This window comes from Dermacentor silvarum, chromosome 1 (genome assembly GCF_013339745.2).
Source record: "Dermacentor silvarum isolate Dsil-2018 chromosome 1, BIME_Dsil_1.4, whole genome shotgun sequence".
NCBI classification, from domain to species: domain Eukaryota; kingdom Metazoa; phylum Arthropoda; class Arachnida; order Ixodida; family Ixodidae; genus Dermacentor; species Dermacentor silvarum.
Window position 1 is genome coordinate 110875274 of NC_051154.1, and position 25278 is coordinate 110900551.

Genomic DNA, 25278 nt, shown 5'->3' on the forward strand with positions numbered 1-25278 from the left:
ATTGTTATCTTAGTAACTTGGTAACTGCAAAATGCACTGTGCTGACAGTGCATCTCCGCATTCGCTGCAAGATAGAATACAGCAATGATTGCACGCATTGTTTGTTGCGGTCACAGCACAGCAGAATGCATCTATGGAAGTAATATCTACACTGAATTAAATTATATTGCAAATACAATAATTTCCATGCGATGTGTACCTTCAGGGCAATTCGGCAGTCGCACTTTATTACTTGCAAACCAGCAACAGTAGAATGCACTGTGTACAAAACGAGTATCTCTTTCTGTATTCTGTTATAAGGACGCCCGGTATGAAATAATACTATCGCACTCTGACTGCTAAGGCAATGTCGAACGCTGCTTCTAGCACCGTGGGTCACAAAACAGCACAGCTATACTGCAAAAATAAGAAAAATTCACTTCCCTGCGGCGTATATTTGTCTGGCACAAATGCCGCAATGGCAAATGTCGCAATTAGGTCCTCGGATCCGGCGGGCTCCGGCCATTCCAACTTCCGCGCTAGCGATCGCGCTCGTGCTTGGCGTAGGTGTTTCTCGTTGTCGGGCCACTGGTTCAAACGCGTATGGTGTCACGCCAATCACCCCTAAGTGATCAAAATTATCCATAACAGCAACTGAACTGTGCGAAATCGTCTGGAAGGAAGTCGCAGTACCTGGTGAGAAGCTGTCACGTTGCGGCGCGGGCTCTCATGGACCCATGGATTGACGTCGCGGTGCGCTCCACCAATCATCGATGCGAGCCGGATGCGCCGCGCACCGCCCAGTCGCAGCTCGGAGTTTTTTTGCTAATAACGCGTTTTTGGCTGCGCCATGTCAAATTGCTTGTCGATTTTCGTGTTCAGGGTGTTCAAAAGTATCAAATGGTGCTTATAACTCGATTTTTTTGGAAACCTGTTCAGTTTCCCTTTAATAAACAACCATTTACCACGAAATTAACAAGAATAATGTTTTGAACAAATACTTATATAAGTCTCAACTTATTTAATATCTCTTTGGTGTTAGCAGAGGGTGATACATGAGGATACAAGTGAATTTTGCCAAAAATAAAATTTAGTACTCTGAAACTCTACTTTGCTTACTCCTGAACTGCTCCGAAATAAACTAAGGTTGTGAATGCTAATTATTTATTAAAACCAAATCGAATAAGAATGAAATAGTCATATTAATACATTAGTGTTTAGTGCCTACTTGGTTAGGATATATCCAACAGTGTTATTTTACAGCCTTATGGAGGTCTGCTAATCCTATGATAATAATGATTGGTGTGACAAACCATAATCATCGCCAGCCGATTGCTTTCATGTGGGGATTGATGAAAATTTCTCTGAATGGACTGAGTAATGTAATGGTGATCCATGTTAAATAATTTTTTCTTGCTTATTTAAAAATTTCAAAATTGTATAATTCAGATATCCTTCCCAGTCCCATAAGTTCGAACAGGCTTTTACTTTATCGTATATAGGATCAATAAATGTATTTTACTGCTAGGAATCTTTAGACCAAATGCTGTGATACATTTACATGTTTTTCTTATTCTTTCCTACGAAGCATTGAAAAGCAGATCAGGCTACAGATACCTTTTATGCATATTATTGCTGAAAAAGTGCCTGGTTACAGCATTTATAACTGTAAAATCTCAAAATTTATTTGAACAGGTTCACACATTTTGTGTTTCTGAAAAAGAAGAGCTTGGCCTTATCTACTGAGAGCAATTTTCTGCATTTTCAGTGCATTTAAGCAAATGGGCAGTTGTACGCTTGTGTGTGAATGCTGGGCAACATAGCAAAGACTTCATGCTTGTTGGTCCACCTCCTGCTGCCATTCATTTTTCATATACAATGCTCCTTTGTTTGCATGTGAAAATAAATTGTGCCCTTTTATGAAATCTCAACAAAACTAACACTTTTGTTCATGCTTGATTTTTCTTTTTGTGCTTCATTTTCTATGGTGGTTTATCATTGAACAGCCGTGTAAATATGTGGCATTGTTCATTTTCAGGGATTTCAGGAGCAACAAAATCCTTGGTGGCTACTGGGACTCTCATAATGATGACATCACTCAGGTAGGAGGATATTTATTCTGTGTGGCTTATTTATTGTATAGAGTGTAATTGAATGTTTTAAGATCTTTATTTGTAACCATATTGGTAACTAAGCGTAAAGTAATCTTTGTAACTTGACAGCTGGAAGGATTACAATGGATGTGTTTGCCCTAGAAGGAGCAGGCCTGTTTGTCAAAAATGCTGTGAAAGTTTCACAGGCCTGTGACTCTGTCTTAAAAAATGATAGTACTAATACCTGCAGTTTGCAAACCACAATGCAGGTTCAGAACTGGCTTCAAATAGTCGCCATTCCAGTCCAAGGTGTTACAGTAGCGTATAGTCTGGTTCCAGGAAACTGTCATGTGCAGAAAGTTCAATTCCGGCAGTGCTGCTGCCTGACTAATGGTACATTTGGCTGGTTCCTACTGCGCGCTCACTCCATTTGCAATGATGTAGAGCCCGCTCTACATCGGAACCAAATAAACCATACCTAAGCTGAGCGTGGAACTGCTTGCCAGAGCAATCTGAGGGTGGAATAATAAATACGTTGGCGCTGATAGCTCCTGCCCGCAACTGCTATGGCAGGTGCCATGCGAACAACGAACGCTACAGAAGTCATGTGACCAGAACTCTATCGCTCTCAGTCAAAATCCCAAGTCGACAGTGAAAGCGCTCTAAAGGAGCAAGCCAAATGTGTTCAGAGCGCTCGATTTCGACCAGTCAAGTGCAATGTGCACCGCCAGAGCGCTCAAAAACGACCGGCCAAATGTGCAGTAGAACATCGTTCATAAGTTCTGAAAAACAAAAAAATGCGACAAACACCTTCTAACTGGGAAAACATACAATCCGAAGTAACTATAAAATTCGACAGAGTCAATGACATCTACGTAATGCGAAGTGTTGCGTGAATCGTTGCGGCACAAGGTGCTGACGCGCGTCGAACCGGTGGGGCTTCGGTGGCCCAAGACACGTCTTGTTTCCCTGTTGCGTAGTGTTTTAAGACGGTGACGGCAAACTGATATGAAACCCAGCTGGTGGGTGACCCCGGATGCTGCCGAAGCGAAATGTGACGCTCGCAACGTGCTGCCTGCAGCAGGGAATGGCAGCACGTTTGGGGTTACCACCTACTAAAAGTGTGCAGTATGTTTCCAATGGCACTATGCTCCACGCGCTGTAAAACAGATAGGTGAAGATGCTTGTCACAATAGGGTTTGTAGGCTATAGCTGTGAATGAATGTTGCGTGTGACGGCCCGGGAGGAGGTTTGCTGGTACTGGAATAAGAAACTGAGTGCGCGCCGGCGTTTTCACGTGAGACAACCGGGCGAGTGTTGCAGCGGGCAGCACTGTTCTTGATCACGTGCACGTCACGCATTTTCTTGTTTACATGGGATCTAGTAGCTGGGAAACGTATCATACGATCGCAGTTAGGTGATGTACTGAACGTTTGTGCCGAAATATTGTGCTTTTTTAAATATATATAGACCGGTAAAAAACTCTTTTGGGTCATTTTTTGTGTTCTTCATTATGAGCATTGGTGCCGGGAAATTGTACGCAACGGTATCGTATCAACGAGGTTATACTGTACCATCAGATGAAAGTACAGGGAGGAGGCACTGATGCACAGTAATATAACAAAACAGTAGAGTTTATCTATGTGAGGCTTCGTGGTATGAAATCATTGAAGTTGCTTAGAGCAAGAGCCTGCACCTTTTAGTTCTAAAATTCAGCTTATTTCAAAGCTAAGTATTTATCGGGCCTTTCTGATGAATGCAGTATTGTTCTGCAATGACGGTTCTTTTTTTTTTTTTTAAATCCTGAAAGACAAGTAACAGCTCTCGTAATGTAAGTGCAGCGTTGGTGTGGCAAGTGCGCCAGGCATAAACTAAATGTTAATGGCTGCATGTACGGTAGTTTTCGTGGGGCATTTCTCGTCTATGTCGTTAAACGTAATGCATTGCTGGTTTTTAGCTTCATTATATCTGGCAGGCTAGCCGGTGAAAACGTAGCACTGTCTAGCTATGTGTATGTTGACACGTTAGGATGGAGGCCCTCTTATGGGCGGAAAATATGGATATGTAGGCATTCATGGGCACCTGCAGCATAGCGGCAGTAGGGCCCATTCAGAAAAAAAGCCGTGTGCAGGTTAGCAAACCACAGCTCATCTTTCCCGTGGGCGTCAGATCAAGTTCCATCCATCGAAGCCCAACTGCATGGCCTCATCCAGCATGGATGGCCTGGTGAACCTGTTTGACATCAGCCAGACTGACGAGGATGATGCACTGCAGACCACCCTTAACTGCAACTGCTCTATTGTAAGTGCACGCTACCTGCATGCTTATTCTGGGCAAAGCTTGAGTTTCATTGTTTTGATTCAAGAAGAGCCTTACGTATGCACTTAAGTGCCTAAAGAATAGCCGATAATGTAGTCCATTATTATTATTAGTCAGGGTTGACCATTTTCATTTTTTTCATTTCCCAAAAATTCTACCTGCTTTTTTCAGTGTTTATCACTTTCAGTTTCTTCTGGCAACCTTTGAACTATTTCTAGTAGGGTGACAGGCTGTAATGAGGCAAAATAAACAAGTGGGTGAGTTAGTATGGTGTAATCTTGTGCAGCGTAAAATAACAGATGATGAAGACAAACACAAGTGCTGAACTCTCAACTGAAGGTTTTATTTGCAAGGAGCAGTATATTTCATTGCAAAAATAACAGCAAGGAAAATAGGAACCTGTGATAATTAACATGCATGGGAACAGGCACTGAAATACCGTATTAATTCGATTCTAAGGCAAGGGTGCCGTTGGGGGACTCAAGAAAAAGGACTTCAGTATACACGCTATAGTATCGCCTTATGCATAAGGCGATTTAGAGTAGCCGACAGAATATACAGATTTGGCGGGGATTTCCCAAAATACCGAGTTATCTGAAGCCACTTGAATAATTCAGTCAGTGCGGGTTATATATGAATCTTGCCTTGAGGGTGTGACTTTACGGCATTGTTTGTCGTGAAGTCACTCCATAAAATAAAATTTGTGCTGCTGTGAACTCATACCTCAAGGTGAAATTCACTTATAACCTGCACATTGCCTACGGTGTTAAATTTTTAGAATTCTATGTGTGGGGTCATATGCTAAAAAATATGGTACTGCCTCGCTTTCCAAGGTTTATAAGTTGCTACAATTTGCTCTACTGTCTAAAATCTAGATTGCTGGAGATGTGGCGAAACAATAACTAAATCTATCTGCTGCCTTCGAGGCTAGGCTTGTGGGAAAAAAACATTGCCTTATATTCGAGTAAATACGATAAGCAGTGGGCTGTGGTACATGTTTGCATTTATTGTCACTATAAAATTGTAATAAAATTTTTAATTGGTGTATACGACGCACTTGAACTTGTCAGTGGGATGAAGCGCGCTATTATACACGCTTGTACACTCATCACGAAATACTGTACTTAACTATTTCAGGGCACTCAATTTCCGTGAATACCATTTTTATGAGCTGCAAATTCTAGCAGCAAGAAAGTTCTAACTACTCTCAGGCGCAGGAAACATCATTTATTGCACTTCACTCGAAGCCATAAAGGCCTTGTCCTTTGACGCGCTCTCAAAAAGTTCAGCCAACTTTGGCCGGTAGCATCGCTGAGTCACCGTCGTTGGCTTCTGAATCGCTGCTGGATTGTGTTTCATTGTTGCATTCGGGATCACACGCAATTAGGCCAGCTTTCCTGAAGCCTGCAGTTACGGTAGACACGGACACTGCGGCTCAGGCATCGTGGACCCACTTGGCCACCTCCCCAAACGAAGTGTGTCTCATGTACCCAGGTGAGGTGTGGCTGTGTTCACCGTCTGTCATCCATGACTCCCAGAGGGGTGGGAGAACAGACCACAGTTGACGGTGATATCCAGTGGCTGCTGCATCTTTGTCATTCCACTGGGAATTACCACAGGAGTGCAGTTTACATATGCCTAATTGTCCTGGTATATACAGACCTTTCCTGGTTTAAATCAAAAATCAAAGTTTTGAAACTTAAGTTGGCATACCGTAAAAACCGGATTATAGGTTGACCCTTGGTTTTGAGGTGAATAAAATGAAAAAGAAAATCTTCAGTGCAGCTTATCACAGAACATACATTATTCGACCAGTTTGCTCATTCGTTCTAGGGGACTAAAACCGCACGTGAACTGTCGGGATTCTCGTACGGGGGCGGCTGTTAGCCACTTATGACATCCCATAGCACATCATTGGTGATGTTCAAGGCATTTGTTATACAAGTCTAGGCACGTGCAACACTGTCATCTGTCAATGAGTGTCACGCACTGGACACCCGAGTCACACGGCAGCGATCGCTGCTGTGTGACCACTTATTTTAGTGGTCTAGCTCCCAACGATAGCAGTTTCAGGCTTTTTGCACAGTTCGCAGATTGCAGTGATTGGCAAAACCAGTCTTCTGTGTCGCTGCTTTGCCCCAATGGATAGCCATTCTTGATAGCGATGGTCGCAAATAAATTCAGTCGCAGGGTCTTCACGTTCAAGTAGTGGTCGCGTAACAAAGTTTTCAGTGAAATTCGACAGTTGCACTCACTGTGTTGCACTGTTTCATTCACTTTCTGTTTGCAGAAACCAAATAGTGCAGTACTGCCATGCTCTCGTCTGCTTCCACATATTCTAGCATGTTTTTGAATGCAGCAATAGCCGAGACCTGCTAATTTTGCACTTGACAGTAGTAACACACATTTGTGAAAATGGCAAGGGCAACGACAATGGTGGCACTTCCCCCCCTTCCCCAATTGTGCCAAAGATGAATGAGAGGGCACTTTTTCACTAACTTCATAGAAAAAAAAAGTCACAGTTTTGCCCGAAAGGTAAGTATCGATTGCGATAACAAATTAGTACACAGATATACGAAGTAAGGATAGTACAGTGGAACCTCGATTATACGTCCCCCGCTTATGCGACGACCTGTATTTTACGATGAATTGGTTTGGTCCCGGCAAAACCCTCATAGATATAATGCATTAAAAACCTCGATTATACGGCACAATTTCGCCGACCCCGCCTCGTACGCGTCTCCGTCGCTACCGTCCGAGAAAAAAAAAAAAAAACGGAAAAAAAAAGCCCTAAGCAGATGCAGGCTGGCGCGTGAACACACTGCAGCTAACTGATAACAGGTGTGCAGTACCGTATTCATCTGAATGTAACGTGACTGCGATTGTAACGGGAGGGGCGGCGACTTTCCATTCACGTGAAATAATAAAAATAAAACCGCGAATGTAATGCGAGATGAATGGAAAAAGAAATGCTACCTTTATTCAAGGAATCGCAATTCTGAAACTTGTCGGCTCACCCTCGCACGCTTTCACTCGTACATACAGCATACGTCGTGCGGCGACGATGTTATCACCCTTGGACTTTACACTGAACACCAGTGATGATGATGTCAACGGCAGAAATGTGCCTGGAGTGTCGACATATTTGCTATCACAATAAAAAGACCTATATTCCTGTTCTTACGTTACTTTTTTATTTTTAACGTTATTCCTATGGAGTTTGTGTAAATTAAACATATCGTGGGAGGTAATCTGCTGAAGCACTGTGTTGCAGATAAGGGTTCATTGATTATTAAGAGATAAAAACTCATTCATTATAATAAAAAGTGTATAGTGATCAGAAAAGAACGGCATGTAGGTTTGGGCTAGTTGGTGTTAATTCATTATTACTTTTTTTTATGTGTTGTATACCCCCCCTTCCCCAACACACACACACACAAAGAAATTTTAGATGATGAAAACTCAGCATGTTGGACAAATTCATCTACAGGAGTTCCACTCTGTCAAAGTACACGTTGCCACATTTCCGAACCCTTTAGGGGGGCTGTATTTTGCGATGATTTATTTTCCATTCTTCGTGATCCCGGTGCTAACAGTGCCACAGCCATGTCTGATACAGGGGTGAGTGGCGAAAACAATCTATAAAATGAAATATGATCTCAGGTTGCTAGTGCATACTTGCCAACTTTTTACAATTTTATTGTAAAATGCACAATTGTTAGAGTTTTAAGATTGGCATATTGACACCAATAATTTCAAATTGTGCATCTAGTTTAGGGCGAAACTAATTAAAAAAAAGTCAAATGCAGTCCCCGACCTATTTTTCAGAGCCTTATTTTTTGTGCCCTTTTAATTATTTAAACCTACCGGCAACAGTCAGTCTTTCGTAGAAGCAATGCATAACAGCAACCGAAATTTAGGCTGCTGTTTTGCTAATACTAGTTCGATCATGACAAATAAACCTCGTGATTATTCTCGTTTGTCTGTGGTGCAGATCATTCTTGCCGCGATTATAAAACAGTCTGTTCATGGCGTACCTAATAAACGAGTCTACAGTTCTTAAATAAGCAATCGTCTTGACTTAGTAAGACACCTTTTTAGTATTTTTAGCTTCTACTGTAGTGTTTACATTTTATACATCTGTTACACGGGCACTCAAAAGTCTTTTGAGCAAAGACTTCTCCCGAAAAACAGTTTCGCCCGCAGACACACAACAGGGAGCGATCTATTTCAGAAGCGGTCTTTTCTGGAAGAGGAGTTCGCCGATCTCCTTTACGGGCCGAAAAGGAGTAGCCTTGAAACCAGTGGGCACCAGCAATTATCATATATTAAAGAAAATAAGTGAATGCATAATTTTCTGTCGCCTAGGCTCATATAAAAATAATTTTATGTCTTGCAGAAGGTGTAGTAAACCCAGTAATGCTTATTTTCTTCTGTACTCTCGTAAGCAGGTCGAACGGGCTGGGGGTGTCACGTGATGACGCTCTTTAAACTACTACAATAAATCTTTATATTAACTTTTCTTATGTTAAATTTATTTGAAAAACATGTAAACAATAAGTTTTCACTTTATATTTCGAGATACATAAGTTTTTTCTGGCCGATATTGTTTCGAACGCTAGCGCCACGATTTCGGTAGTGTGTCCAGAAGGAAACACTAAAAGGAGATCGTCGGCACCGTGTGTCTGCTGCGCAACACCTCTTCATTCAAAAGTCTTTCAGCCTGGTAAAAGACCGCTTGCGTAAAAGAGTTTTTGCGTGCTTGTGTGACAAAGGTACTAATGTTAGGTTGTCCAGTAGTACTATATTCAAGCCCTTTTCCATTGACCTGTAATACTATTTATTTGGCACTCTTTTCTCTTGACTCTCCTTTGGGAGCGTTTGGTCCTTGTGCCACTAAAACATGTATGCCGTCATCATCATTGGAATTATTGCTCCACCAGGCTGCCCATCTGGTGGGCACATTGATAGATGTTTGAAAGGCACCCATTAATAAAGTAATATACCACGAAGTGCGAGCTTGACTGCTTGATCTGGGTCCATATAGCCCCTAAAAATTGCTCTAGGCCAGCTTTTTGAGAACAGTCCAGGAAAAACAAGCCAATGCTTTGGTAAAAAGGTGGATGAAATGACAGTTAATTTTGTAAAACAGTGAGTCAATTAAGAGGGACATGAAATAGATGGTTGCAGCATTTTAAGAAATTTTTTTTAACATAATAAACCTTTGTACCCTGCCGTGGTGAAGTAGTGAGCCATCATAGGTATATGGGATCTGCAAAACATATTCAAAATTAAAACTCACTTCGGCGGTCATTTAGGAAATTTTTTAATAAAAAAAAAACAACGAAAAACAGTGCAAATGGCAGTTACGTGCGTGTTTCATTTGTTTCTGTTCTTCACATTCGCTTTGCCTCTCAGAACAAGATGCAGTGGGTGAGGCACCGGACTGGTGAGGAGCTGATTTCTGTTATCACTACAGATGAAGTGGTTCAGATTTGGAGTCCTGATGAGGTAGGTTGGCTTCAATGGGGAACAAAAAAGTCTGTGTTGATATACTGTTGTGGAAACGCGTCCCAAATGGTCAATGCTGTACCCTCAAGAGGAAAAGTTTAGACCATGGCATCACTAATAAATTTAGATCTTATGGCGCAGCTATGCAATTACATCGGTAAAACATGCAGATGTGGGCTGTACCACATTACAGTCGAATCTCGTTAATTCGAACACGCTTAATTTGAACTTCCGGTTAATTCGAACTGACGCTGTGGTCCCGTCAAAGTTGTGTGTAAGCATTTGCGACGGTTAATTCGAAAGTAACCGCGCACCGACAATGCTCTCAGCAGCACGCCAAATCACGTGGCGGCGCCTAGCTCTGACCGGCATTGCTCCGACACCGCCATAAAGCAAAAGCTTAGGAGAGACCCCTCAACGCTGCGCGGAGAAATAAGAAATAAAGCGGCGAACATTTTCTCTCTCAAATGGCAAGGTCACCGTTTCTGCGTCGCGCCTGAACACGCGTGTACGTGTCGACGTCGGAGCCAACGCTGCGGCTGCGACGCAGAGGGAAGCAACGTGAAGGCCCAGTCAGGCCAACGCTGGCTTCAACGGCAGAAAACGAAACTTCGGGGAGCGGGCTAAGCTGGCGCCGGGCCGGAGGGAGCGGCGGCGGGTGCCCACGAGACAGTCGAAGATGAGGGAGCTACGAGGGAGTTGAGAGGGAGGGCTAGGGGAGCCGCTGAAGCGACGGGGTTGCCGAGGCCAAATGCGCTTCCCTGCCGCCCTCCTCCCTCTCCTTCGACGGCGCCGCCCGCTTCCTGAAGTTTCGTTCACTGCCCTTATCGGGATGCGAGAGAGAGATTGGGGTTGTGAAGATGAAGAGGCGATATCGGGATGGGAGCGTTAGTTAGCGTGGGCAGTTTCGTGGCCCTCGCTCGCTATGTGCTTGCTCGCCCCGATATTTCACGACTCGCACCGTTCGTACGTAGCGCTATGGTGCACAAATACGTAAAAAATAAGTCATTCTTTTAATTCAAACAAATTTTCCGGCGCCTTCGAGTTCGAATAATCGAGATTTGACTGTATTTCTGATTCCATGCTTTGACTGTGTTAACATTTTTTGTGTCTATACAGACCTTCATTCTCGATTACACTCAACCTTTATTACAGTAAAATCTCGGTAAACAATCGCGCCTGATTAGAGTTTCAGGATGATTCAGATTTGATGAAAGTCCCAGCCCAAGCCAATTATTTTACAATGCGTTAAATTTTGAACGTTGTGAACTGCCTTTCGTGCTGCGGTGTATGATACAAACAATCGGCCCCTGGCGGAGCTGGCAAGGAGGCACCTGCGCGCGCGCCGGTAGCGCCAGCCACTAGCTGTCATCGGGCCAATAAAGCGGCCGCACCGTGCGCTGTTTGCGTTCCAGCCAGTGTAACCACGTCACTCTGCCTTGACTCCACCCCTGCATAGACCCCTCCCTCCCCCTTCAATATATAGATAGTGCTTTGTGCAGTATTGTGCAACTTGTTGGTCATTATCAAACACTGTGCGACTTTATTGGGAGTCTGCAATCGCAGATGTGCCATGTCAGCAAGGGCCGTATTCTGAAACGTTCCACTTCGGCGATATTTTGCCTAGGCGACGCGTTCCATAAGTCAACCGGCTGCTTACCCGTGACGTCGGCATGCACTACAAACACGCACTCTCGAACGCTTCGCAAAACACACGAGAGAGCGTACCGTGCGAGTGCAGAGCGGCTCGGATTTGTTGTTTTTGAATGTATCGACCGCAGTACGACACAGGCGTGTTCGTTTATTTAATACATGTCGGGAGCACCCACTGACACCGTGACGTCAAAGTGACATACACCGGAACTACTAGGTGGTGCGACTTCTTATCCGGTTTTGCTCAACCACCCAATCAACGCGCGCCTGAAAGCAAAAAAAAGAAATTTCGCCCAAATGGAACGTTTCAGAATACGGCCCCAAGATTGGCGGCATTCGCTTCCATGGGTAGCCTTATCTCAGTACTCCACGCCTTCCGTCATCTATGTTGCCTGATGACCATTCGAAACTTTTCTACCTTTGCATTTGCTATATCGCATGATACAAAGTAGCTTCACCGCTGCAAAGAAAAGTAAACAGATTATTTCCTTGCGCACGTCATGTCCTTATCACCATCAGGCAGCAGCTGGGACGCAACAGCCAAAGAAACTACAAAATAAATAGCCAGATCTTAAAACGTTGTCCTTGGAACGGGCGAAGTGCGCAGCTCGCTGCTGCAGAAACAAGCGTGCCAGTGATTCAAATTCACGTTGGCCAATGGGAGCTCTTCCTGTGTGCCACGTGACTGCAGTAACGAATCGCAACACTAGCTTTCCCTTTTTGCAATCGCTTTTGTTGCTTTTATTTCTGCCAAAAAAAACACAGTGCTGTGGCCATCTGAATCTCCGGTATCTCATGTTGAAAGCGAATCGAAGATGGTGGCACTACATCTACGGAAAGCCGCGCTCATACGGTCAGCAGTGTGATAGCATCTCCCAAAAGCCTGATTTTCTTCTCGATATTTTCGACAAAATATAAAAAAACTGCAATTTTCTCAAATTCTGCATATTCCTTCCAAATATTTAGCCATGTGTAATGAAGCAGACGTGCCTTGTGTTTCCGATAGCAGCTCGGAGACCACGACGATGACCCGTGCTTGGGCTGTTCGTTGCTGCTAGGCTGCTGTTTATCTGCTGCTTCTCACCTTCAATTAAGCACCATCACATTTGGTGGAGGTGCTGTCACGTCATAGTGCCATCGACTGTTCTCGCGCGCAAGTGGCCCTTTTGCCACTATGTGACTCGACCTCAGTGTTCGCAGTCTTCGTTGATGCTGATACTGATCTACCTCCGGAGACGTCTGTGCTTGTGACCTTATGGTGGGCTGCCGGGCCAGACTCGACTGTGGCCATCTGACATGCTTGCTCACCGCAATGACTTATTTCTCCCGTTCGCTGTCCTCGCTGTTAGGTCTGAATCCGCTTTGAAACCCATCTGTAATGCGCACCGGTATCCTGTGACCGTACTGCGCAGTGAGACCTTAGGATTTGTGCAAGCTGTCACTTGTATTGAAGACCTTGACGTTCATGATGGCGCCACCCGATTACATCAAGACGCCATAACTTCCGTCTCAACACCGCCTTCAGCAGTTTTTGACAACGCCATCGCCGTAGACCAGAAGGGGACAACATGCTGCAGCGCGGCGTCATTCAGCCTTCTCAAAGCCCTTGGTGCACAAAAAAGATGGCACCATTTGGTTTTGTATTGATTATCGCCGCCTAAACAGGATTACGAGAAAAGACGTCTACCCACTGCCTTGGATCGACGATGCTCTTGACTGTCTGCAAGGTGCCGAATACTTCTCGTCTTTTAGATCTCCACTCTAGCCATTGGCAGGTTCCCATGGCTGAGGCTGACTGCCCAAAGACAGCTTTCATCACTTCTGATAGCCTGTACGAGTCTAACGTTACGCCTTTTGGGCTCTGCAATGCTCCCGCTACCTTCTAGCGCATGATTGATACCATCCTTCGCGGACACAAGTGGAAGACTTATTTATGTTACCTGGATGACATAGTTTTTTTTCTCACAGGATTTTTCGACACATCTTGCCCGTCTGCATGACATCCTCACCTGTCTCACTTTAGCTGGCCTACAGCTCAATCTCAAGGAGTGCCGTTTCACTGCCCGAAAATTAAATGTCTTGGGTCACGTCTCGAAAGACGGCATCTTTCCTGATCCCGACAAGCTTTGCACAGTTGCACTGTTTTCGAAGTCCACATCTATGAAGGCCCTGCGAAGTTTCAGAGCCCTGTGCTCTTATTTTCGTCGCTTCGTCCCGAACTTCGCCTTTATCATCGCACTCTTGACGAAGCTGCTTACCACAAGCAAAGGCATTTCCTCGTGGTCATCAGCATGAAATGAAGCCTTTGACAAGTTACGCGAGTTGCTGACTTCACCGCCGATTCTGCGCCGACAGAAGTTCACACCGACGCAAGTGGTGTCGGCTTTGGTGCGGTCTTGGCCCAACGGAAAGCCACAAATGAAGAATACGTCGTGGCTGATGTCAGCCGTACCCTTAAAAAAGCTGAGATGAATTACATAGTTGCAGAGAAGGAATGCTTGGCCATCATTTGGGCATTGGGCAAGTTTCGTCCTTATCTCTATGGCTGTCCTTTCAGCATCATCACTGACCATCATGCCCTTTGTTGGCTCTCCTCCTTGAAAGACCCGTTGGGTGCTTCGCCTGCAGGAATATGACGTTCGTGTCGTATACCGCTCTGGTCGAAAGCATTCCGATGCTGATGCGCTCTCCCGCTCGCCGATGACACCTGATGTGGCTTCTCTTTCCGTTCCGCCTCCGACTTAAGACCTGTCACTACTGACCGCTATTGACATGCCCTCCGATCAACGCAAGGACCTATCGCTTGCCCTGCTACTCAACTCCCTTGCCACTCCATCAGTTGTTGCTTCAATGCGGACACTACGCTGTCAAGCAGCCCACTTTGCCGTGCAAGACAACACCCTGTACTGCCGCAACTATATGCCTGACAGTCGGAAAAGGCTTCTTGATATCCTTCGTCACATGCGCTCTGATATGTGCGCATACTTCCATGCTGACCCTCAAAGAGCCCTCGTCGGCGTCCTGAAAACCTTCACAAGGCTGCGTAAACAATATTACTGGTGTGGAATGTATCGGTTTGTCCAGCAGTACGTTCAATCATGCACTGCCTGCCAACAAAGCACAACTCCCCCACTGCGCCCTACTGGTCCACTACAGCCGCTACCGTGTCCTGCTCAACCGTTTGGCCGTGCAGGCATCGACTTCAATGGCCTGCTCCCATACAGCGTATGTGAAAACCGCTGGATTATTTTTGGCATCTGTCACCTGACACACTACACCGAGACCGCTGATCTTTCCGCCGCAACTGCGCGCGACGTTATGATGTTCATTCTTCGCAACTTCGTCCTTTGCCCCGGTGCTCTTTGAGAACTACTCAGCGGTACGGGTCGTGTCTTCTTGTCAGAAGCGATACAATCCCTCCTTCACGAGTGCCAGATCATTCACCGGAAGTCGACCGCGTATCGCCCCCAAACGAACGGTCTTGCGGAGCGCTTCAACTGAACACTGGGCTACATGTTGAGGATGTATGTCTCGTCTGATCACACCAATCGGGACACCGTACACATGTTCGTTACTTTCGCTTATAACACAGCGACGCAAGCGACCACCGGTTTTTCACCTTTTTTTCTCTTGTATGGGCGTGAGCCTTCGTGTCCTCGGGATACTATCCTGCCCTACCGACCTGATGCCTCCGAGTGCACAACTATTTCAGAAGTTGCCCAATACGCTGAAGATTGCCGCCAACTGTCTCGTTCGTTTACCAGCGAGGATCAGGGGCGTCAGAAGACAAGACGTAGCAGTCATCAGGTCACGCTTACCTTCCCTGCTGGTTACCTTGTTTGGCTATGGATGCTGCTTCACATCCCTGGCCTCTCTTCTAAACTGCTTGCGTGGTACCACGCTCTGTACCGGATCATCGATGCCTCCTCCCCTGTGAACTATATCGTTGAGCCCGTCACACCATCGCCGGACCTTCATTGTCGAGGTCGCGAGACAGCGCATGTTAGCCGGCTGAAGCCTTATTTCGACCCCCTGATCTTGTCTGCTCCCTGAGTCGCCAGGATGGCTTCGTTTCACATGTAATAAATACAGGAAGGCCTTAGGATTGTGTAAAAAATTTTTCAAATCTGAAATTTTGAGTAAGTCTGCCATTTCATTGCTGTATCCCTCCTTAAGTTTGGTTTTATGTTTTCAGGTGATACAAATTTTATCATTGTCCCATGAGATTGTATTACCGAGATTCTACGGTATAACGAAGTTATGGGGAGGGGGGGGCGAAATTTCTTCATTAGTATATCCATTATTGCCCTCTACTGCAATATATGCCCAATGGGTTGCACAACTTAGTGAAAACCGTAGGTGGCTTTGAGGCTCGCCAAACTGCTGTGCGGCCATGTAAGCAATGATATTTTAAAGTGAAAAAAAATCTTTAACTGCATTTGTAACATTTTTTTAAAGGCTGCACATATGCAAAATATACCAAGCAGCTGCATATATCCGAAAATCGAATTATGCGACTGGGATGCTTACCTACGGTGTTCAAATGAAACGGACAAAATAGCATAAAAAAAATGCTGTAGAAAAAAGTACAGTTGCTGCGCGATTTTTCGGACGCCGTACGGTGTCTCGCTTCATTTTTCGAACTGACCCATGTGTGGGATGTCGAAAACATGACGGCCATGAACAACACAGTTGAACCCGAAACGCACATTGTTTCTCTGTTGCGTAGTGTTTAAAGACAGTGATGTGAAATAGAAGTGAAATCGAGCTAGTAGGTGCCCCCAAGGATATGATGCCTATGATGCCGCTTGAGCTAGACATGATGCTCACATCAAGCCTCCTGCAGGAGGGAATAGTGACACGTTTGAGTTATCGGCTATTAAAAAAGTGCAGTAAACTTCCAACGGTACTATGCCCCACACGCGTGAAACAGAAGATGCTTGTCCCATTAGGGTTGGCGGCGATAGCTGTGAATGCAGCGACGCGGGTTGAGATTTGCTGGTACTGGGGAATAGAAAAGTGAGTGTGCACCAGTGTTTTCATGTGAGCCGAGTGGGTATGAACTATATGAACCAGCAGAAACTAATGTACCGTATTTACTCGATTGTAACGCGAGGGGTGACTTTTCATTGCGTTCATCAAGAAAAATTAAAACCGCGAAAGTAACGCGACGGGTGACTTTTTGTTGCGTCGAGCAAAAAACAAAAAAGGAATGAAGACCGCTTCAGTAATGCGAGACGACCGGATATGAAAATGTCGCAGTTTCGCCCGACAGGCGAAGCATCATATGCGCTAGCAAATTAGTAGCTAGCTATACGGAGTAAGGATAGTAGTTTTATCGGCTGCATAAAGTTGGACACATTTGCTTACTAACTGAATTAACAAGCATGGTGTCAGCCCGCTCAAGCAAACATGAATAGATCACACTCGATGACCAATGAGAACCACTGTCAAAACGCTGGCGCGGCGACAGCAGCGAGCGAAGGTTCGTGCGGTCTATCGCTTCAACGGTAACTGAGCAGCGAAAGCACAACGCATACAAAGTTCAAAGTCGTGTGGAGATCGCTTTCAAGATACGGTGCGCGCGACAGGCTGCAGCTGCGCAATGTACAAGTACGCGGAATAGAAGCCGCAGCCCCTCTCTCCCGCGCTGCCTTCCTGCTTTCCTTTTGCGTGGGAGATTGAGTCGCCAGTTGCCCTTGCGCCCGGTCGCAAGATACGCATTTGGTGCTGCAGCTAAACGTTGCCTCCTCTGCTTCCCGCCCTCCCATTCTCCCACGGCCTTTCGTGCGATAGAGACTTGCTCTTCGCCATGCGTTCGCTCTCCGTGAAAATGTGCATCCCTTGCGCGCTTTCACTCGCGTATTTCACTTGTTGATTAGAATTGGTACATCATTGCACTTTTTAAACAACTTGAATTTCAACATTCGATTGTAACGCGAGGATCGACTTCAGGTAGCAAAAATCTGGGAAAGAACTCGCGTTACAATCAAGTAAATACGAATACGGTAACTGTATTGAGTAATTTTTTGTGCTCTCGTTCATGAACGTTGGCGCCGGGAAATTGGATGCTACGGGATCGTGTCAGCGAGTTTCTACTGTATTAGAGTCGAGCCCACTTATAACAGCCCCAGTTAAAAAGGGGCCATGACACCAAATATTCGAGCTTGAATTATGCATTGCATGACAAATCGTACAGATCCCACAGCAAGCTGTCAAATCTCTAGCGCATTCAGTGCAGCAGGAAATTTATATTTAATTTTTTTTTGTCGCAGTTGAACTGTAGAGCAGTCTGGCAACACTGAGTGATGACGAAAGGGCTCGGATAATGTAAAACTATTCCCATCTGTTTTTATTCCAAGTCTGCCATTAGCAGTGGTGGTCCAGCTGCGTCATTTTGCTACAATTCTACTTGTCTGTACCTTGCTGTGCCCCCCGAAGTGCAACTTCTGCCAAGTGCGCCAAAGCGCCACCTTTGCCTTGGGCACTACGCGGACATCGAAGTAGCGTGGCCGATCCCTCCGTTTGTGGACAGATCCGCGGTTAAGCATTCCGAGCATCGGCGACGCGGACTTCGCGACCAAGCTTCACGCACGGAATCCTCGATCGGACACGCAGTTAAGCCTTTTCGCACTCAATGTTTCGGAATTCGTGGGTAAGCACATCGAGCGTCGTCTCTTCGAGCCCGCGGCTAGGCATTTTGCGCATCGGCACTTGGGACTGCGCGACTAAGCACATTGAGCATCGGCTCCTCGGGCCTGCGGCTAGGTATTTCGCGCATTGGCACTTGGGACTGCGTGACTAAGCACATCGAGCGTCGACTCCTCAGGCCCGCAGCTAGGCATTATTGCTGCACAAAATTGTTTTTACGCATTTCTAGCCTCTTGTATTATGTCAGATTGCATAAAACTATTCTCAGTAGTCTACAAGTAATATTTACATAGGCAAATAAAGTCTGCAACGTTTTCTGCTCTGGGCACGCAAGCTAAATGGCTACGTCAGTCTGTCTTGCTTGTGTCCATTTGCTCTAAACAAGTACTTAACAATTTTGTAGTAGTAATCAGCTGCACCAAATCTCGTGCACTTTTCTTCTGCTCCAACTGATTCAAAACGCAAAATTTTATGCTACAGAACTGCTGAAAATGCTAATGTGGCTACTCCTAAATTGCTACAAAACAGCTTTTTTCCTGCTCCAAAAATTGCTCCAATTCTTAAACTGGCTGAACAACCACTGCATTAGCCCTAGTCATTGGCCTATCACGGAGGACTAATGGTGGATTTGGAATAAAAGCAGATTAGACTAGTTTCACCTGAAAGTCGAAGCATCGATTGCGATAGCATATTAGTAGACAGCTGTACGAAGTAAGGATAGTAGTTTTATCGGCTGTATAAAGTTGTAAACATTCGCTTACTAACTAAATTAAAAAGCACGGTGTCATGCCCCGCCTCCCTCCCTCCCTCCCTCCCTCGCGCGTGCCTGCAAGATTGAGCCATTATCATCGGCCGACCCTCGCAAGTCTGTTGCCTGCCCATGTCGACATGGCAAAAGTACGCTCATACGCCCAATTTTAAAACGATTTGCTGCTAATTTCATCCGCTGTAGCTGATAGTCCGTTGTAGTGCGGTCTGTTAAAAGCAAACTTGGTTGCATTACTAAAATAGGTAGAGCAAACTAAGGTTAAAGTATAGTTCATTATATCCAAAATTTTGTTGTACGTGGGTCCGTCCGTTGTAATGGGCGTAGACTGTAATTGGAATTTTCGAAGTAAAAAAACTGAACGAATATAAAATTGAAAACCTGTACAATCGACTGTTTCGGTAAGCAAGTCGAAGAAAGGCAAAGTCTTGGGTTAATTAGTGTACCACTTGGTTTGTTGTTTACACTGCGCTACCTTCAGGTTCAGCCCACATTATTACACTGCACTTTTTCATTGAGTAAAGCCAAACTTCCAATTAGGGCTTGAAAGAGCGCATCTGGGTTTAATTTTGGCCTTCTTGCACTAATTACACATTACTGCTCCATACGTAGCTCTGTTTTCGTTCCAAGCTGCATGTTTTTTTGTCCTATGTGCACCAATTGCTATAGTTTGATGTAAGTGGCAGCCAGATACCACGTACCCCAAATCGATCTGAAGTCTCCAAAAAAGACCTGGCCTTCAAAAAAAGCCAGTGAAGTTTTAAAGATGCCACACAACAATGCGCCCGTGCACCAAAGATTGCTGCTCTCTGAAACTTTTGTTTTTTGTTTTGTTTTGCAGGTTACTGCCAGGAAAATCATTACCAGATCAGACTTGACTTCTATGTTCAGTGTAAGTGAGAGTTCATTTTTCAGTGCACCCATGTTGCTTATCAGATGTCCAGTTTGAAATTGGTAACTTTAAGTTCAGTAAAAAAGAAATCACATTTGCATAAAAATCGCAAGTCTTCCATACCTCCTGCATGAGTAAGGTGGTATAAACCTGAACTTTTCAACTAAAGAAATTTTGTTTTGCTGCACAATCACATTTGCCTGCTAGAAGAGCTGCCACAGACTTGTTTCTTGAATCAAAGGTGAACATTCGACAGAGATTTGCCTGGATTGGGAACAACTGAATTAAAGAACGAAGAAACGACAGAGATTGCCTGGATGGGAAGAACTGAATTAAAGAACAAAGAAACTTCAACCAAGATTAATTTTAAAAACGCGACGTTTTAGAGCCTGACTGGCTCCTCCTCCTTCACGGGGGAGATGGCGAGAGGCCTACCAGTGCTTATACAGTTGAACCTCGATATAAAAAAGTTGTACTTGCAGCAAAAAACTGTTATATCGTGAATTTCGTTAACTCGAGGTTTCATTTATTCAATGGAACTAAGATCGGGAAATAAAAATTGTTCGTTATATCGAGGTATGACTGTATAAGTTTATAAAATACATTTTGGTTGGAGTTTCTTTACTCTTTAATGCTATTGTTTTTTGGTATGCACGGGAACCAGATTGGTTACTACTGCTACCCCCAAATGCTGCGTACCCTTTGCAGCCTTAGTTTTACTTAATTGTAAGATGTTGTGTATCACTGTAGTTGCGGGCAGTTACAACTGGCTGCTAATATTGGATGTAAACATGTCTTAGTTGGCCCCCTGGAAATTTAAGAAATTGCATGCCGTATTATGACACGCGTCTTGTCAGAATCATATTTTAGTTGGGAAATAGCCTACTACAATAGTGTTGCACGCAGGAATATTAGTGGCCTCACACACGCTGCTAATGAAAATCTATGCTGCATGCGTTCTGTTGAGAGTACAGTGAAATCTCGATATAACCAACTTAGGGGACCGTGGCAAATCGTCTATCCTGAAAGGTCGTTATAGTGAAAGCCCCAAAATAATGATTTCACCCATCAGTTTATCAGTTGTCACCAGTATGAGCTATCTACGAAAACGTCGCTGCCGTGCTGTTGCTATTTTCCATAGATTCCGCTGCCACGCACCCCTCTATATCGAGCGGCGTGCGCAAAAAAGACACTGACGCTGAGAAAACCACCCACAATGAAGAAGGTCTATGTCACCTATAAAGTGTAATGTTTCTTTTTGTTTGTTTGTTTTTAACATTCCTTGCCACGAACACCTGAACTATTACAAAGTGCAAGCGCGTGTAAATGACATCGTCGGGAAATTGGGACTGTGTGGCATCGTCGTGAGCAGGGAGGCTACATTTCTCCGTAGCTGGTGTGGCCGCAGAAAGAAGCACCAAAGAAAGAGGAGTGCACAGAAAGAAAGGTGAAATAAAAACGAGATTCCCCTCCGTTGCTACCCAACACTGTTTGACAGAGCATGCGCTCACAAAACCTGATGCGTCGTTGCCTCCGCGATATATAGATTTCTTTCGGTGTTTTTTTCCTCCGTCTCGGCTTTTCCAAACTAATGTTCTGCGGCGTCTGCTTTTTGCGCCTTTTCATCTGCTAACCTATTGTTCTGGCTGCTCTAAAGGATACACAGAAATCTAGAATCCCCAGATATCCGAATATTAATTTGCAGTACTGAGGCGTTGTTAACAAGACACAGAAACTGAATAATGATCCATTATTCTAAAATGTTTGTTAATGTGGTGTTCCGTAGTAATGAGGTTTCACTGTAAATTTTCTCTTTACTTTCCTGGCTTCATTGTCTATTGGCTTCGTGTGGTTATTTCTATTGAGTTATTTCTTGATACCCACTGTAGTGGCATAGTGGCTTTGGCACTGTGCTGCCAAGCCTGAGGGCGCGGGATTAAATCCCAGCAGCAGTGGCCGCATTTCGATTTGGGCGAAATGCAAAAAAACGCCCGTGTACCGGGCATTGGGTGCACGTTAAAGAACCCCAGGTAGTCAAAATACGGAGTCCATGGACTACGGGGTGCCTCATAATCATATCGTGGTTTTGGCACGTACAACCCCAGAATTTAATTTAAAATTTTAATGTTATTGCTTGTGTTTATTCTGTCCTTGGTCAGTGGTTTTGCTGGCCCACGTTTTGGATACATTAGAACGTGGCTGACTTTTGATTTGCTTGTGTCATATTGTCTGCAGGAGCCAGTTCGAGTCGATCATATTGTGGATAATGTAATGTTTGAGGACAAGATGTACATCACAGCTGGCTCTTCAAAGTAAGTTGGTGATATCTTTTATCTGCTGAAGGGTTGGCTAAGTGTAGTCAAATTTGATTGTTTTCTGATTGCTAAATGGACAGATCCAAACTTTGTGGATGAATTCATTGAACAGTGCAATACACTTGCTACAATATTCTCAATAACTGAAGCCTTATTACTATAACTAGTTATCATTACATGAGGACTGAGCTTAACTGCTTGAGGGTTGCATTTTTCCCAGCGGCTGCATTTCGATGGGGGTGAAATGCAAAAGCGCCCGTGTACCGTGCATCGGGTGCACGTTAAAGAACCCCAGGTGGTCAAAATTAATCCGGAGCCTCCCACTACAGCGTGCCTCATAATCAAATCGTGGTTTTGGCACTTAAGACCCCAGAATATAATTTTCTTCTTTTTTTTTTTTTAGAAATGAGCCCCCGAGGTCACATTTTTACTGCAGGTTTGAATTCCTTAGTGACTTATATTCCTAAAGGACTGAGTGACTTATATCGAGAAAGAAAAGCTAATTTCTTTAGGTTGCATTAACCCTTAAGTTCTGTGCACAAGATAATTTGTAAACCTGAAACAGTCTTGACTTAGTCTGCGCTGTGTCTGTTTTCTTTCCCTCCGTCTATGTTATTTCGGGCTGCCTATCAGCCGAGGATTTAATGAAAAAAAAAAGACATACAGTATAACCTCGCTGAATGTGTTTTAATGTGACTGCTAAAAAAAAGAAAACCTAAGATCCGAGAAACGCAAAAGCCGAAAAATCTAAAACACAGAAATGAGAGTAGTGGTCAACTGCACACAATTTTATTTTAATTCGTACATGTCAAAAAAAAAAATTGCGATAGCAAATTAGTAGACAGCTATACAAAGTAAGGATAGTAGTTTATCGTCCGTGTAAACTTGTAAACATCACTTGTAAGCACGGTATCAGCGCGCACAGGCAAACATGAACATATCACACTCGATGAGTGCGGACACTCGCTGGCAAAACGCTGGCGTGAGTAGGCGCGGCATCAGCAGCGAGCGATGTGACCTTCGTGTATCGCTTCAATGCAAACTGAGCGCCGAGAACACACAGCACGCACAAAGCTACGAGCTGCCGATGCAGCTTAACTGCCTAGACCTTGCTGCCAGCGCAGATCGCTTTCAAGATACGGACCGCGCGCTGCCACGCCGTATGCAGTTGATGCCAGAGTACAACGCCACCTGCTATCCCTCCTCCCCCCGGTGCCTCGAGAGCAACGGAAGAAAGCGCGCTTCCTTCCCGCTTTTCTTTCTTGCGTGCACAAGGTTTAGCCGCGGTTGTCGGCTCCCCTCGCACGCTTTCACTCGCACATACAGCACACGGAGCGCGGCAACGACAATATCGCCCTTGGATTTTATACGGAACCATCTTAACAAAAACCTAGCGCGAAAAAAGACGTGGACGAGCAGGAAACGACAAACACAGCGCCCTTGTTTGGCTACACCCCTTCCCCCTCCTCTGATGAGGTTGCAGTGCTCCATGGAAGCAACTTATCAATGAGATTATCTTTTATACTTGCATGTCATTATTTGTCTGTACTGTTATCACTACTGTCACCAAAAAGCAGGAATTTTAAGGAAGAATGCCCATGTGTTCCTTGCTTCATACCTTACAGTGGTGCAGGCTGTTGATTAGGCATGTCTTTTGTTTCTATAAGTGCATAGGAAATGACAGAGTGCATCATATTTTATTATCTGTTTTGTAGGGGTCTCTGCCTTCTGTGGAATGTAACAGATCAGCCTGAGCTCATCTCTGTTCTTTGGCGTGGGCACAGGGACTTGCCAAGAGTTTCGGCATTGACCAAGGTATGCTCTTCTTACGAAACATGCTGTTATTTAGTCAAATATTTTTCTTACCTCAGTTACTTGAACTTCACCATGGCACATTACATACTCTGGACGTGCATCAAGTAGAGCAATGCAAACTAGGGGTGTTGAAATAGCAGAATTTCCTTATTTAATCAAATATGAATATTAAAGAAAAACTACCTTGAAATTAAGGATCACATACTGAACATCTTTTTCATTTATAAACAAAAATAATATATATTTACATTATTTGATGCGTGTGTCATGCCATTCAGAACTGCATTTCAGGACAACTGAGGAGCTTGTAAATAAAAACAGCTGAAATGTGATCATATCTGGCACACCATGACTATGACAACCCAGAAACAGCATGTCGCCAGATCTTGAAGGAGCGAAGGACTCAAGTCATATGGGGGCAAATTTAGTGATACTTCGAGTGAGGGCACTTCACCTTGCTGTGTGTCATTTCGGTGGCGTGGTGCTAGATGGCAAAACGAAGTGTCATTTGGGATTAATGACAATGATGATTTATAATTGTAGAGCTTGATGTGATTCTTAACATTTTGAGTTCTAGAAATGGTTACTCTTGTATTACCAAAAAAAATGCTTAGTTAGAACAAGTTTTGCAATAAAAAATAAAAAAAAAATTCATAACCCCTTAAACATCCATTTGCTTTGATTCAATACAAGATGGAACATATCCAAAATCTAAAGAGTCAAAATGGCGGAATCCGCCGACAATGAGTGTTTCAAGCTTATTTTGGCTTTGCTGATGTAAAAATGCTCAAAACATTGAATCACGGAAAATTGGTCTTACAATTATTGCCAACTGTGCTGTGAGCATTTATTAACGCTATTGCGTTAAGGCCCCCGTGTCGCAGAAAATCCGTTGTCTGCGTAAGCGCTGGCGTCTGTGGCAGAGAAAATCAACCCGAACCACCCCGACCACGCAGGAGGGCGTGGCGCAGAGGCGTTTGTGAACAAAATTGAATATCTCAAAGTAAAATCCGTCAGAAAAATCATAAAGTACGACGACTTAAGGGGGGACGTGGGTTCTAAAAACTTTTTCTTTAGTTTTGGTTCTATCTGAACTAAACTTCACTGTTTGATCGATTTTTCACTCTGATTCCAAATCTATAATTAGTTTTATGATAGCTACTCTAGTTCAGAAAGTATTAAAATCTGAAAATAAATTTCGTGATTAATTTATCCTTGTCAAAGACAAAAAGTAAGAGCATGACTTTAATGCCAAAGACTTTCTCTAGGGGGTGATGCTATTTT

The 25278-nt window shown here is 44.3% G+C and overlaps 1 protein-coding gene across 1 annotated transcript in view; it reads left to right on the forward strand.

Moving 5' to 3' along the window:
• Window positions 1–25278, forward strand: part of LOC119434954 (serine/arginine repetitive matrix protein 5-like) — a 67091-nt gene that overhangs the window by 19075 nt on the left and 22738 nt on the right. The window contains exons 6-11 of the mRNA XM_037701956.2: window positions 2018–2081; window positions 4242–4373; window positions 9810–9902; window positions 19814–19864; window positions 22100–22176; window positions 23895–23994. Of these exons, the coding sequence (XP_037557884.1) occupies window positions 2018–2081; window positions 4242–4373; window positions 9810–9902; window positions 19814–19864; window positions 22100–22176; window positions 23895–23994 (517 nt within the window). The remainder of the gene's footprint in view (window positions 1–2017; window positions 2082–4241; window positions 4374–9809; window positions 9903–19813; window positions 19865–22099; window positions 22177–23894; window positions 23995–25278) is intronic.